At 37.9% G+C, this 13,866-nt stretch overlaps 1 protein-coding gene across 2 annotated transcripts in view; it reads left to right on the plus strand.

Moving 5' to 3' along the window:
* Positions 1-13,007, plus strand: part of LOC309805147 (transcription factor SOX-30-like) — a 33,161-nt gene extending 20,154 nt beyond the window's left edge. Inside the window, exon 5 of one of the 2 annotated variants that reach the window (XM_082622978.1) lies at positions 12,608-13,007. In XM_082622978.1, the coding sequence (XP_082479104.1) occupies positions 12,608-13,004 (397 nt within the window). In that variant the 3' untranslated portion in view covers positions 13,005-13,007. The remainder of the gene's footprint in view (positions 1-12,607) is intronic. The other variant, XM_082622979.1, reaches the window with a different exon arrangement.
* The last annotated feature ends 859 nt before the right edge of the window (positions 13,008-13,866 follow it).

The following is a 13,866-nucleotide window of genomic DNA, read 5'->3' on the forward strand; positions in this document are numbered from 1 at the left end:
GGGAGTTCTTCAGGCTGAGAGTAAGTGATCACTAATGGTAGTTGGAATACAAACAAAATACCAAAGAGCCCAGTAAAGGTAAAAATGCAATTATAAAAGATAGTATAGGAAATCTAAAAACGAATGGATGTATGTATATGTATAACCAATTCACTTTGCTGTACAGCAGAAACTAACACAACATTGTAAAGCAACTATACTCCAATAAAAATTAATAAAAAAAAAATAAGGCTTCCCTGGTGGCGCAGTGGTTGAGAATCTGCCCGCCAATGCAGGGAACACGGGTTCGGGCCCTGGTCTGGGAGGATCCCACATGCCACGGAGCAACTAGGCCCGTGAGCCACAACTACTGAGCCTGCGCGTCTGGAGCTTGTGCTCTGCAACAAGAGAGGCCGCAACAGTGAGAGGCCCGCGCACTGTGATGAAGAGTGGCCCCCGCTTGCCACAACTAGACAAAGCCTTCGCACAGAAATGAAGACCCAACACAGACAAAAATAAATAAATAATTTAAAATAAAAAATAAATAAAAGATAGTATAAAAAAGACAGTATAAATCTTCTTTTGACTGGTTTTAAAAGCAGTTGTATAAAACAATATGCAAATAATTGTTTTGGGGAACCTATAACATATAGAAATGTAGTATATTTGATAATAAAAGCATAAGGAAGTAGGTGGAGGCAAAGTTGTTTTAGAGTAAGGAAATGATGGCAGATGGTAACTTGAATCCACAGGAACAAATGAAGAGAACCAGCAGTAGTGAATAAAAAGGTTAATATAACAAACTTCAAAGTATATACTTGCTCTCCTTTCTCTTCTCAGCTTATTTAATAGGCATAAACTTATATAAATTAATAATCATACCAATAGATTGCTGGTTTTATAACACATATAGCTATAATTTATATAACAATAGTACACAAAGGGGGAAGAAGGAGTAGAGCTATATACAAGCGACATTTCTATATTTTGGGACTTCCCTCGTGGTCCAGTGGGTAAGACTCCACGCTCCCAACGCAGGGGGCCTGGGTTCGATCCTGGGCCAGGGAACTAGATCCCGCATGCATGCCGCAACTAAAGAACCTGCATGCTGCAACGAAGATCCTGTATGCCGCAACTAAGACCCAGTGCAGCCCAAATAAATAAATATATTTTTTTAATTTCTATATTTTACTGGAATTAAGTTAGTAAAAATCTGAAGTTGATTCAGGTAAGGTAAGATGTATATGATTAGCCCTAGAGCAACCAGTAAGAAAATAACAAAAAAATAGTGGAAAAGTTGTTAAAGGAACTAAAAAGTTATTTAGAAAATATTTACTTCATGCAAAAGAAAGCAGTAAAGAAGGAATAGAAGGCCACAAGGAAAATACAAGACACGTAGAAAACAAAAGATAAAATGGCAGACATGAATCCAGCTGTTTCAATAATCACCTTAACTGTTAATGATTAAACAATCAAAAGGCAGATATTGTATAACTGGATAAAAATCAAGATCTTAACTGTGTGTTGTCTACAGTAGACAAACTTCATAGTCAGACTCTTCCAAAAAATGGGAGGGCCTCATTCCATGAGGCCAATATTGCTCTGCTACCCAAACCAGAGAAAGACAACATAAGAAGGGAAAACTGCAGGTCAATATCTCTAATGAATACAGAGACAAAAATCCTCAACAAAATACTAGCAAACTGAATTCAGCAGCATAACAAAAGGATTATACACTGTAACCAACTTGGATTTATTCCAGGAATGTGAGTTGTTTAACATATGAAAATCGATTAATGTAGTATACCATATCAATAGGATAAGGGACAAAACCACACAATCATCTCAATGAACCCAGAAAAAAAGCATTTGACAAAACTGAGCACTTCTTCATGTTGAACATGAAGTATTCCAGCAAACTAGGAATACAAAGAAACTTCCTCAACTAGTTAAAGGGCATCTACCAAAAGAACCCTAACTAACATTATACTTAATGACAAAGACTGGAGATCAGCAAGACCCACTTAAGATCAAGAATAAGACAAGGATGTACATTTTTACCACTTCTATTCAACATTTTATTGGAGGTTTAATCCAGGACAATTAGACATGAAAAATAAATAAAAGGTACCTAGACTGTAAAGGAAGAAATAAAACTATATTTATATATTGCACAATCTTATATATAGAAAATCCTGAGGAATCCACAAAAAAAAAGGCTATTATAAGTAACAAATGAATTCAGCAAGTTTTCAGGATATAAGACTAATATATATAAAACAGTTGCATTTCTGTACAGTAGCAATGACTAAATAGAAAATGAAATTGAGAAAACGATTCCATCTACAATAAAATAGAATTTAAAAACCTTAGGAATCAATTTAACAAAATAAGTGCAAAACTTATATTCTGAAAAGTACAAAACACCACTGAGGTAGAATGTCACTGAGAGTTACAGAATAGGGAGCCCCAAGAATCTCTCTCTCCACTGAAGCAATAATTAAGCTGGCAAAAACTGTCAGAATCAGCTGGAGGGGTGTTTAATGAAGAAAGAAGCTGCTAAATTCTGATAAGAGAGCACTGTGGCATTTTTGCCACAGCCATCTCACATTTTCTAGTTCAGTGATGGCCAAGGGGATGGTGAGCCAGGTTCCTGGTGTGACTTGTTGCTACTAGAGGAGGCAGTACAGACCCTGTTCTTCAAGCATTATGGTTGTGCATTTTTGACCTGTCTGGTGACGTCCTGAGGAATTGGCTCAGGGCTTACCTTAATTTGACTCTCCCAAGCATTCCCTTAGAGCTGGAGTGGCCTCCCAGCTAGTGTTTGTGGAAAATATTTAAAGGTATGTACTGTCCACAGCTGCCTGGGTTAAGGGACAACAGACAGGACAAGCAGCAGACAGACTGAAAAGCCTAGAAGAGACTGGGAAAGGAGACATATGGGGGAATAGAGGCTTTGTAAAACTCCCATGTATACTGAGGAACCAGTACACAAGGGCACAAACATATCCAGAGCTAGCATATCCAGGGCTAGACACATGTTCAGCAAACACTGGAGAAGACCCTAAGCTTTCACCTCTGACTGCTTTTTAGGCTCTGTGTAAATAGGAAGTCAAGGCTGAAGAAGACTTGTAAATAGCTTGACCCAAAACTTCCAAAATTTAAAGAAAGATAGGAATCCAAGAAGCTCAATGAACACTGAGTAGGGTAAATTCAAAGAGATACATTATAATTAAGCTGTCAAAGCCAAAGAAGGAGAGAATCTTGAAAACAGCAAGAGGGAAGTGACTAATCTTGTACAGGAGATTCTCAATAAGGTCAACAGCCAGTTTCTCATCAGAAACCACGGAAGTCAAAAGACAGTGGCATAGCATAGTGCTGAAAGAAAAGAAACCATAACCAAGGATTCTATAACCAACAAAACTACCCTTCAGAAATGAAGGAGGGCTTCCCTGGTGGTGCAGTGGATAAGAATCTGCCTGCCAATGCAGGGGACACGGGTTCGATCCCTGGTCCGGGAAGATCCCACATGCCGTGGAGCAACTAAGCCCGTGCGCCACAACTACTGAAGCCTGTGTGCCAGAGCCCATGCTCTGCAATAAGAGAAGCCACTGCAGTGAGAAGCCCACGCACCACAATGAAGAGTAGCCCCCGCTCACTACAACTAGAGAAAGCCTGTGTGCAGCAACAGAGACCCAACACGGCCAAAAATAAAATAAAAAAAAAGAAAGAAAGAAAAGAAATGAAGGAGAGGGAATTCCCTGGCAGTCCAGTGGTTAGGACTTGGCACTCACTACCAGGGCCCCAGATTTGATCCCTGGTTGGGAAACTAAGATCCCACAAGCCACGCAGTGTGGCCAAAAAAAGTAGAGAAAGTTCATCACCAGTAAACCTACCCTACAAGGGATGCTAAAGGAAGTATTTCAGAATAAAATGAAAAGGCAGTAGACAGTAACTCAAAGCCAGACTAAGAAATAAAGAACACTGGTAAAAGTTACTAAAATACCAGATACAAAAGCCAAGTATCTTTTTTCTTTTTTTTTTTTGGCCTCACCAGCCGACATGCAGGATCTTAGTTCCCCGACCAGGGATCAAAGCCGTGCCCCCTATAGTGGAAGCACAGAGTCTTCACCACTAGACCACCAGGGAAGTCCTTCTTTTGTTTTTAAAAGCCAAGTATATTGTATTTTTGGTTAGTAACTTTTTTTCTATGTGATTTAAAAAGCAAATGCATAAAACATCTATTATAAAATCTATGTTAATAGATATAAAATGTATAAGTACATAATTCTGGACAGTAGCAATACAAAGGAAGGAAGGCACTGTATACAAGCAGAATTTTGATATGCTAATGAAGGTAACTTAGTATCAATTCAAATGAGATTGTTATAAAATTAAGGTGTTAATTATAATCCCCATGGTAACCACTTAAGAAAATCACTTAAAAATATTTGAGGGAATTCCCTGGTGGTGGTGGAGAGGACTCCATGCTTCCACTGCACCCCTGAACCCCAGCTCAGGAACTAAGATCCCGCATGCCATGTGGTACAGCCAAAAAAAAGAAAAAAGGCAGAGTAAGTATTTCCTTATCAGTAATCCCTTTAAATGGATTAAATTAAAAGGTAGATTGGCAGAATGAATTTAAAAAATAATCACACTAAATCTTGTCTCTAAGAGACTCACTTTATTTATTTTAAAAAATAAACATGATATTCACTGAGCAGACTTTTTTTTTTTTTTTTTTGGCTGCACCATGTGGCTTGTGGGCATCTCAGTTCCCTGACCAGGGATTGAGCCTGTGCCCCCTGCAATGGAAGCACAGAGCCCTAACCACTGGACCACCAGGGAATTCCCACAAGAGACTCACTTTAGATCCAATGACACAAATAGGCTGAAGTGAAAAAATAAAAACAGATGTTCCTTGCAAGTATTGTAGTAACCAAAAGAGAGCTGAGGTGGCTATAATAGTATTTAACAAAATAGACTTTATGTCAAAATTGTTACAAGAGACAAAGACATTATTTTATTTATTTATTTATTTATTGGCCACGCTATGTAACATGTAAGATCTCAGTTCCCTGACCAGGGATTGAACCCAGGCCACAGCAGTGAAAACCTGGAATCCTAACCACTAGGCCACCAGGGAACTCCAACATATCCATTTTAAAACGTTAAGAAGGGACTTCCCTGGTGGCACAGTGGTTAAGAATCTGCTTGCCAATGCAGGGGACAGTTTTGATCCCTGGTCTGGGAAGATCCCACGTGCCATGGAGCAACTAAGCCTGTGCGCCACAACTACTGAGCCCAGGCGCTGCAACTACTGAAGCCCACGCGCTCTAGGGCCCATGTGCCACATCTACTGAGCCCACATGCTGCAACTACTGAAGCCCACGTGCCTAGAGCCCGTGCTCTGCAACAAGGAAAGCCACCACAATGAGAAGCCTGTACACCACAATGAAGAGTAGCCCCCACTTGCTGCAACTAGAGAAAGCCTGGGCGCAGCAACGAGGACCTAATGCAGCCAAAAATAATAATAAAATGTTAAGAAGATATAGCAATTATAATCACATAATATATAACAACAGTACCCCAAAATATATGAAGCAAAAATTGACAGAATTGAAGGGAGAAATACACAGTTATGCAATAATTGTTGAAGACTTCACTACTTTATTTTATTTATTTTTTATTGAGATATAATTGACATGTAACATTATATTAGTCTCGGTATACAACATAATTTTTTTCTTGTGATGAGAACTTTTAAGATTTAATCTCTTAGAAACTTCCAAAAATACAATACAGTGTTATTAACTATAGTCACTATGCTGTATATTACATCCTGAGGACTTAACTTATTTTATAAATAAGAAGTTTGTATATTTTGACCACTTTTATCCATTTTGCTCACCTCTCACTCCCAATCTCTGGCAACCACAAACTGTTCTCTGTATCTGTGATTTGGTTTTCTTTGTTTTTTGTTTGTTTGTTTTTAGACTCCTCATGTAAGTGAACCCATATGGTATTTGTCTTTCTCTGACTTATTTCACTTAGCATAATGTCCTCAAGGTCCATCCATGTTGTTGCAAATGGCAGCATTTCCTGATATCATTGTGGTTTTAATGTGTATTTGCCTGATAATTGTGATAATTGTGAGCAACTTTTTTTTTGGCTGCATTGGGTCTTAGTTGCTGCGCATGGCCTTTATCTAGTTGTGGCGAGCAGGTGCTACTCTTCATTGAGGTGTGTGGGCTTCTCATTGCGGTGGCTTCTCTTGTTGTGGAGCACGGGCTTTAGGTACACAGGCTTCAGTAGTTGCAGCACGTGGGCTCAGTTGTTGTGGCACGCGGGCTCTAGGGTGCGTGGGCTTCAGTAGTCGTAGTGCGCAGGCTCAGTAGTGGTGGCTCGCGGGGTCTAGACCGCAGGCTCAGTAGTTGTGGTGCACAGGCTTAGTTGCTCCACGGCATGTGTGATCTTCCCAGACCAGGGGTTGAACCCATGTCCCCTGCATTGGTAGGTGAATTCGTAATCACTGCACCACCAGGGAAGTTCTTGAGCACCTTTTCATGTACCTGTTGGCCATCTGTATGTCTTCTTTGGGAAGAAAATGTCTGTTTAGCTCCCCTGCCCATTTTTAAATCAGATTTTTTTTTTTTGCTATTGAGTTATATGAATTCTTTATGTGTTTTGTATATTAATTGTTTATCAGATATATGATTTGCAAGTATTTTCTCCCATTCGGTAGGTTGCCTTTTCATTTTGTTGATGGTTTCCTTACAGTACAGAGCTTTTCAGTTTGATGTAGTCCCACTTGTTCATTTTTGCTTTTGTTGCCTTTGCTTTTGGTGTCAAATCAAAAAAAAAAAAACTGCCAATTCAGATGTCAAGGAGCTTATTGCCTATGTTTTCTTCTACGAGTTTTAAAGCTCTAGGTCTTATGTTTAAGTCTTTAATCCATTTTGACTTGATTTTTGTATATGATGTAAGATGGGATCCAGTTTCATTCTTTTGCATGTGGCCGTCCAGTTTTTCCAACACCATTTATTGAAGCTTCTGTCTTTTCCCAATTGTCTATTTTTGTTAGTTAATTAATAGCCATGAATTAATTAGCCACATATGCATGGGCTTTTTTATAGCTCTGCTTTCTGTTCCATTGATCTATGTGTCTGTTTTTATGCCAATACCATACTGTTTTGTAATGTAGTTTGAAATCAGAGAGTATAATGCCTCCAGCTTTGTTCTTCTTTCTCAAGATTGCTTTGACTATTCACTGTCTTTCATGTTTCCAGAAAGCATTTGGGATTGTTTGTTCTATTTCTGTGAAAAATGCCATTGGATTTTGATAGGTATTTCACTGAATCTGTAGGTTACTTTGGGTAGTATGGATATTTTAACAACATTATTTCTTCCAATCCATGAGCACAGAATATCTTTCCATTTATTTGTGTTTTCTTCAATTTTTTTCATCAGTGTCTTATAGTTTTTGGTGTACAGGTCTTTCACATCCTTGGTTAAATTTATTCCTAGGTATTTTATTCTTTTTGATGCAATTGTAAATAGAATTGTTTTTCTTAATTTCGTTTTCTGACAGTTCGCTGTTAGTGTATAGAAATGCAACTGATTTTTGCATATTGACTTTGTATCCTGCAACTTTACTGAGTTCACTGACTAATTGTTACCGTTTTTTTGGTTGAGCTTTTAGGTTTTCCTAGATATATTATTATGTCATTTGCAATTAGAGACCGTTTTACTTCTTTCTTTCCAATTTGGATGCCTTGTATTTCTTTTACTTGCCTAATTGCTGTGGCTAGGGCTCCCAGTACTATGTGGAATAAGTGGCAAGAGTGGGCATCCTTGTTCTGTTCTTTACCTTAGAGGAAAAGCTTTAAACTTTTTACCATTGAGTATGATATTAGCTGTGGATACTTTAAATAATGAACGGAAGACCATCCATCCAAAAATGATGAAGATCAGAAATGAAATAGAAGACTGTATGATACCTTAAACCAACTAGAACTAACAGAAATACATGATCTCCACCCAACAACAGGATATAGATTCTTCTCAAGTGAAAATGTATATTCTGTAGGATAGACCATATGGTAGATCACAGGATGAGTCTCAGAAATTTTTAAAAGATTGGAACCATACAAAGTTTCTTCTCTAACCATGATGGAATGAAACTAGTCATCAATAACAGAAAGAAAAACTGGAAAATGCACAAATATTGGAAATTAAACAACACACTCTTAACCAGTGGGTCAAATAATACATCACAAGGAAAATTAGAAAACACTTTGAGATGAATGAAAATGAAAACACAACATACCAAAACTTAAGGAATTATATAGCAAAAGCAGTGCTGATAGAGGAACTCATAGCTGCCCTGGCCTACATTTAAAAAGAAAGATGTTGAGCTTCCCTGGTGGCGCAGTGGTTGGGAGTCTGCCTGCCAATGCAGGAGACACGGGTTCGAGCCCGGGTTCGAGCCCTGGTCTGGGAAGATCCCACATGACGTGGAATAACTAAGCCCGTGAGCCACAACTACTGAGCCTGCGCGTCTGGAGCCTGTGCTCCTCAACAAGAGAGGCCACGATAGTGAGAGGCCTGCGCACCGTGATGAAGAGTGGCCCCCGCTTGCCGCAACTGGAGAAAGCCCTCGCACAGAAACGAAGACCAAACGCAGCCAAAAATAAATAAATTAATTCATTAATTAAAAAAAAAAAAGAAAGATGTCAAATTAACAACCTAACTTTATACCTTAAGGAACTAGAAAAAGAAGAGCAAATAAAACCCAAAGCTAGCAGAAGGAAGGAAATAATAAAGATTGGAGTAGCGATAAATAAATAAAGAATAGAAAAACAATAGAGAGTTTAATGAAATAGAGAAAAAAAGGTCAACAAATGTTGGCTTTTTGAAAAGATCAACAAAATTGACAAACTTTTATAGCTAAGCTAAGAAAAAAAGAGAAGACATAAATTAGTAAAATCAGATATGAAACTGGGTACATTACTCGGACTTCGTAGAAAAATGATTATAGGATAATAATGAATAATTGTACACCAACAAGTTAGATAACCTAGATGAAATGGACAAATACTTGAATTACCAATACTGCCTCAAGAAGAAATAGGAAATCTGAATAGGTGTATATCAAGAGATTGAATCAGTAATTAAAAACCTCCCAACAAAGAAAAGCCCTGGACTAGATAGCTTCACTGGTGAATTCTACCAAACTTTTAAAGAAGAATTAACACTAATCCTTCTCACATTCTTCCAAAATATATAAGAGGGAGTGATTCTAAAGCCAGCATTACTCTGTTACCAAAGCTAGAAAAAGATATCACAAGAAAGAAAATTACAGAATCAACAAAATACTTGCAAACTGAATCCAGCAGCATATTAGAAGGATTATACACCAAGACCAAGTGGGATTTTCCCCAGGAATTGTAAGTGTGGTTCAACATCAGGAAATCAATCAGGGTAATACATTTCATTAAAAGAATGAAGGAACAAAACCATCTGATCATTTCAATTGATGCCGAAAAAGCATTTGATAAAATCCAACACCTTTTTGCCATAAAAATCAATTCCTGATTTCAAAACTTAGCAAGCTAGGAGTAGAAGGGAACTTCTTCTACATGATAAAAGGCATTTATCCAAAACCGAGAGTTAACATCATACTCAATGATAAAGCACCAAAAGCTTTCCCCTAAGACTGGGAACAAGACAAGGATGTCTGCTTTCACCACTGCTGTTCAACATTGTACTAGAAGTTGCAGCCAGAGCAATTAGGCAAGAAAAAAAGACATGTAAAATGGAAAAGAAGTAGAATTACCTCTTTTCACACATGATACTATATATGGAAAATCCTACATATAGAAAATCCTAAAGAATCCACAAAAATTTATTAGAGTGAATGAATGAATTCAGCAAAGTTGAAGGGTATAAGATCAATATACAAAATTCACTTGTATTTCTGTACACAAGCAATAAGCACTCAAAAAAGGAAATTGAGAATACAATTCTTTTTACAATAGCATCAAAAAGAGTAAAATAGTTAGGAATATATCTAACCAAGGAGATGCAAAACTTGTAAACTGAAAACTATAAAACATAGCTGAAATAAATTAAAGAGGACTGAAATAAATGGAAAGGTATTCGTGTATAGGCATTGGCAGACTTATTATTAAGATGGCAGTACTTCCCAAAGGGATTTACAAAATCAATATAATCCTTTTCAAAATCCCAGCAGCTTTTCTGCAGAAATGGAAAAGCTGATCCTAAAATTTACATGGAATTGTAAGTGACCTGGAATAGTTAAAACAATCTTGAAAAAGGAAAACAAAGTTGGAGGACTCACAATTCTTGACCTCAAACTTACTACAAAGCTACTTTGTATCAAAAAACATGGTATCAAGAGAAAGAGGAGACAAGCCACAGACTAGGAGAAAATATTTTCAAAAGATGTATCTGATAAAGGACTGTTATCCAAATATACAAAGAACTCTGAAAATTCAATAATAAGAAAATGAACAACCCAGTTAAAAATGGACAAAAGACCTGATCAGATACCTCACCAGAGAACATATACAGATGACAATTAAGCATATGAAAAGATTCTCCACATCATATATCATTAGGGGATTGCAACTTTAAACAACATTACAATATCACTACACACCCCTCAGGATTGCTTTGCTCACTACACCATGATGCTTCTGTAGGTATTCATTTTCATCCATGTAACCTTTTAGGATTACTCTTTTTTTTTCCCAATAAATTTATTTATTTATTTTTGGCTGTGTTGGGTCTTTGTTGCTGCATGCGGGCTTTCTCTAGTTGCGGCAAGCAGGGGCTACTCTTCGTTGTGGTGCACGGGCTTCTCGTAGGGGTGGCTTGTCTTGTTGCGGAGCACTGGCTCTAGGCGCGTGGGCTTCAGTAGTTGTGGCATGCAGGGTCAGTAGTTGTGGCTTGCAGGCTCTAGAGTGCAGTTTCAGTAGTTGTGGCACACAGGCTTAGTTGCTCCGTGGCATGTGAGATCTTCCCAAACCAGGGCTCGAACCCGTGTCTCCGGTATTGGCAGGCGGATTCTTAACCACTATGCCACCCGAGAAGTCCAGGATTAGTCTTATCTTTACTGATATTTTTGTTTTCCAGATATAATACTAACTTGTTTTTACCACACCGATATAGCCATGTGATGTTTGCATTATAGCACACTTTAGCAGTTATCAAGTATATACTACCTGGATATTAGATTTTTTTAAATTAAATTCTCCACCAAAGCTTGTGTAATATCTTGCCTATATTGAGTCCTAAAAGAATAGTTAGTAGGTGAATTGTTCCTAGCTGAAGAGAAGAAGGCTTTGTGGAGGAAGTAGATTTGAGCACACCCTTGAAGTATTTGTGGAATCCAATGCATGGAGAGATCTAAAGATAGAAGAGCTATGGAGCAAAGTCATAGTAGCTGCAAGTACAATGCATTCCGGATGTATGTATTAAATTAAAAATGCCTGAATGAGGATGTGGCAGTAGGAATGGAAATCTGAAACGTTTCAGAAACTAGGTCTCATTTTGTGATATTGAACATGGGCAAGGTCCCTAGCACTTGGAGATTTGGGGGTAGGACACCAACCCCTGAAGAAACCCTATATTTCCAAAGAACTTGAGATGATAGTCTATTATGTCAATCATACTTATATTTTTAAAGGGAAGGAAACAAAGTTGCCCTTTTAAAAAAAAATGTTGGAGCATGAAATAAAACACCCAACTTGTTTTGGGTTTTGCTAATGAGCATGGTTATTATGCTTATATTATCTGTCACTAGATGGAGTCCATGAGTCCAGGCAACTTTTGGTTGGACTTTTCTACATAACTCTTCCTATGATTCCTGGTCTGTGCCTTTGAAAGGTGGAGTGATACTTTTTTTAAAAAAATTGACAAATGGGTTTGAATGGCAGAATTTTTAGATTTGCCTTAGAAGAAAAACTATTAGTTTATAAAACAGCAAAGTGATCTTTTCAGTTCTTCACATTCCCACACTCCAAATTTCTTTTTGGAAAAGATCTCTAAAAACCAGTTTAATATCAGTTCTAAATCTTTCTGGTATTGAGTGTTTTAATATAATTAATTATTGAATGTGAATTTAAAAATTAAGTTGTTATCCTCTGTTCGAGTGCCCTCCCCCATCCCCAAGTGCTGTTGATTTCAACCCAGTTATACATTTCCCCCCACCTCCTGTAAATTTTGCCTCAAATACTAGTAAGAACAATTGTTACACTGCTTACTAAGTGTCAATATTTAGCACAGCACAGCAGGTACCTGCATTTCTAAAACCTTACATGGCATAAGGCATCATGAGAGAAAGGCCCAGATAGGTAATTTTTCTTTATCAAGGCTGCCAAAGGTAAGAATCCTGAGGCTGATAATAGGTAATACTTATAAGCTTACTTTGCCAATTGTTTTATGTTGGGACTAGGCAACATGTAGATGAGTACATGAAGTAGTTGCAGAAAGTTATCTTGGGAGCTCTCTAGGCCCCAGTTAAACTTGCTCAGTTAGTCTGTATACAAGGCAACATGTGGACAAGTTATGATCGAATTCCTTTTTTGTCTTTCTGCTACAGCACGTGCCCTTATAGTCGGCCTCCTTTTGACTATGGACATTTTCCAGGTTCAGTGCCAGAATGCCTTGGTTATTATGAAGACAGATACCAAGACCATGAAGCTATGTTTTTAGCTTTAAATAGAGAATGTCTTTTTAGAGACTGTCCTTTTAGAGACTACCCAGATGAACGTGCTCACAGCGAAGATTTTTGGAGTTGTGAGAGCTTGGATGGGACCTTTTACTGTAACAGTCATAGCCACAGTGGGGAAGAATACTTAAATCCCATGCCTCAGCTGGACACTGGAGCCTTGGAAAGTGTCTTCACAGCCCCGACATCAACTCTCTCTAACATCCAGCAAGTCAATGTCACGGACAGTGATGAGGAGAAAGAAGAAAAAGTGCTCAGGAATTTATAATTATAAAACAAATATGTACAGAAAATAAACATCTCTTAAAATATATTCTGGGTCACTTGATGTGAAAAAAAGCACCTAGAATGCTTTGTTGAGAGTTTTCAGCTGTGATCTGAGGAGTCAAAACCAAATGCAATTTATGCCTTCATAAAGTTTTTTTTAATTGGAAAAGAAAGTAAAGTAAATATATATATTTTTTTATTATTTTCTGCTTTATAACAAAGTGAATCAGTCATACATATACATCTGTTCCCATATCCCTTCCCTCTTGCGTCTCCCTCCCTCCCACCCTTCCTATCCCACCCCTCCAGGCGGTCACAAAGCACTGAGCTCATCTTCCTGTGCTATGCGGCTGCTTCCCACTATCTATATACCTTACATTTGGTAGTGTATATATGTCCATGCCTCTCTCTCGCTTTGGCACAGCTTACCCTTCCCCCCCCCCATATCCTCAAGTCCATTCTCAAGTAGGTCTGTGTCTTTATTCCTGTTTTACCCCTAGGTTCTTCATGACATTTTTTTTCTTAAATTCCATATATATGTGTTAGCTTACGGTATTTGTCTTTCTCTTTCTGACTTACTTCAGTCTCTATGACAGACTCTATGTCTATCCACCTCATTACAAATAGCTCAATTTTGTTTCTTTTTATGGTGGAGTAATATTCCATTGTATATATGTGCCACATCTTCTTTATCCATTCATCCGATGATGGACACTTAGGTTGTTTCCATCTCCGGGCTATTGTGAATCTCTATTCACAATGAACATTGAACATTGTGGTGAACATTGCAATGAACATTTTGGTACATGTCTCTTTTTGAATTATGGTTTTCTCAGGGTATATGCCTAGTAGTGGGATTGCTG

The sequence above is a fragment of the Mesoplodon mirus genome (genome assembly GCF_964341445.2).
Source record: "Mesoplodon mirus genome assembly, chromosome: 5".
NCBI classification, from domain to species: Eukaryota; Metazoa; Chordata; class Mammalia; order Artiodactyla; family Ziphiidae; genus Mesoplodon; species Mesoplodon mirus.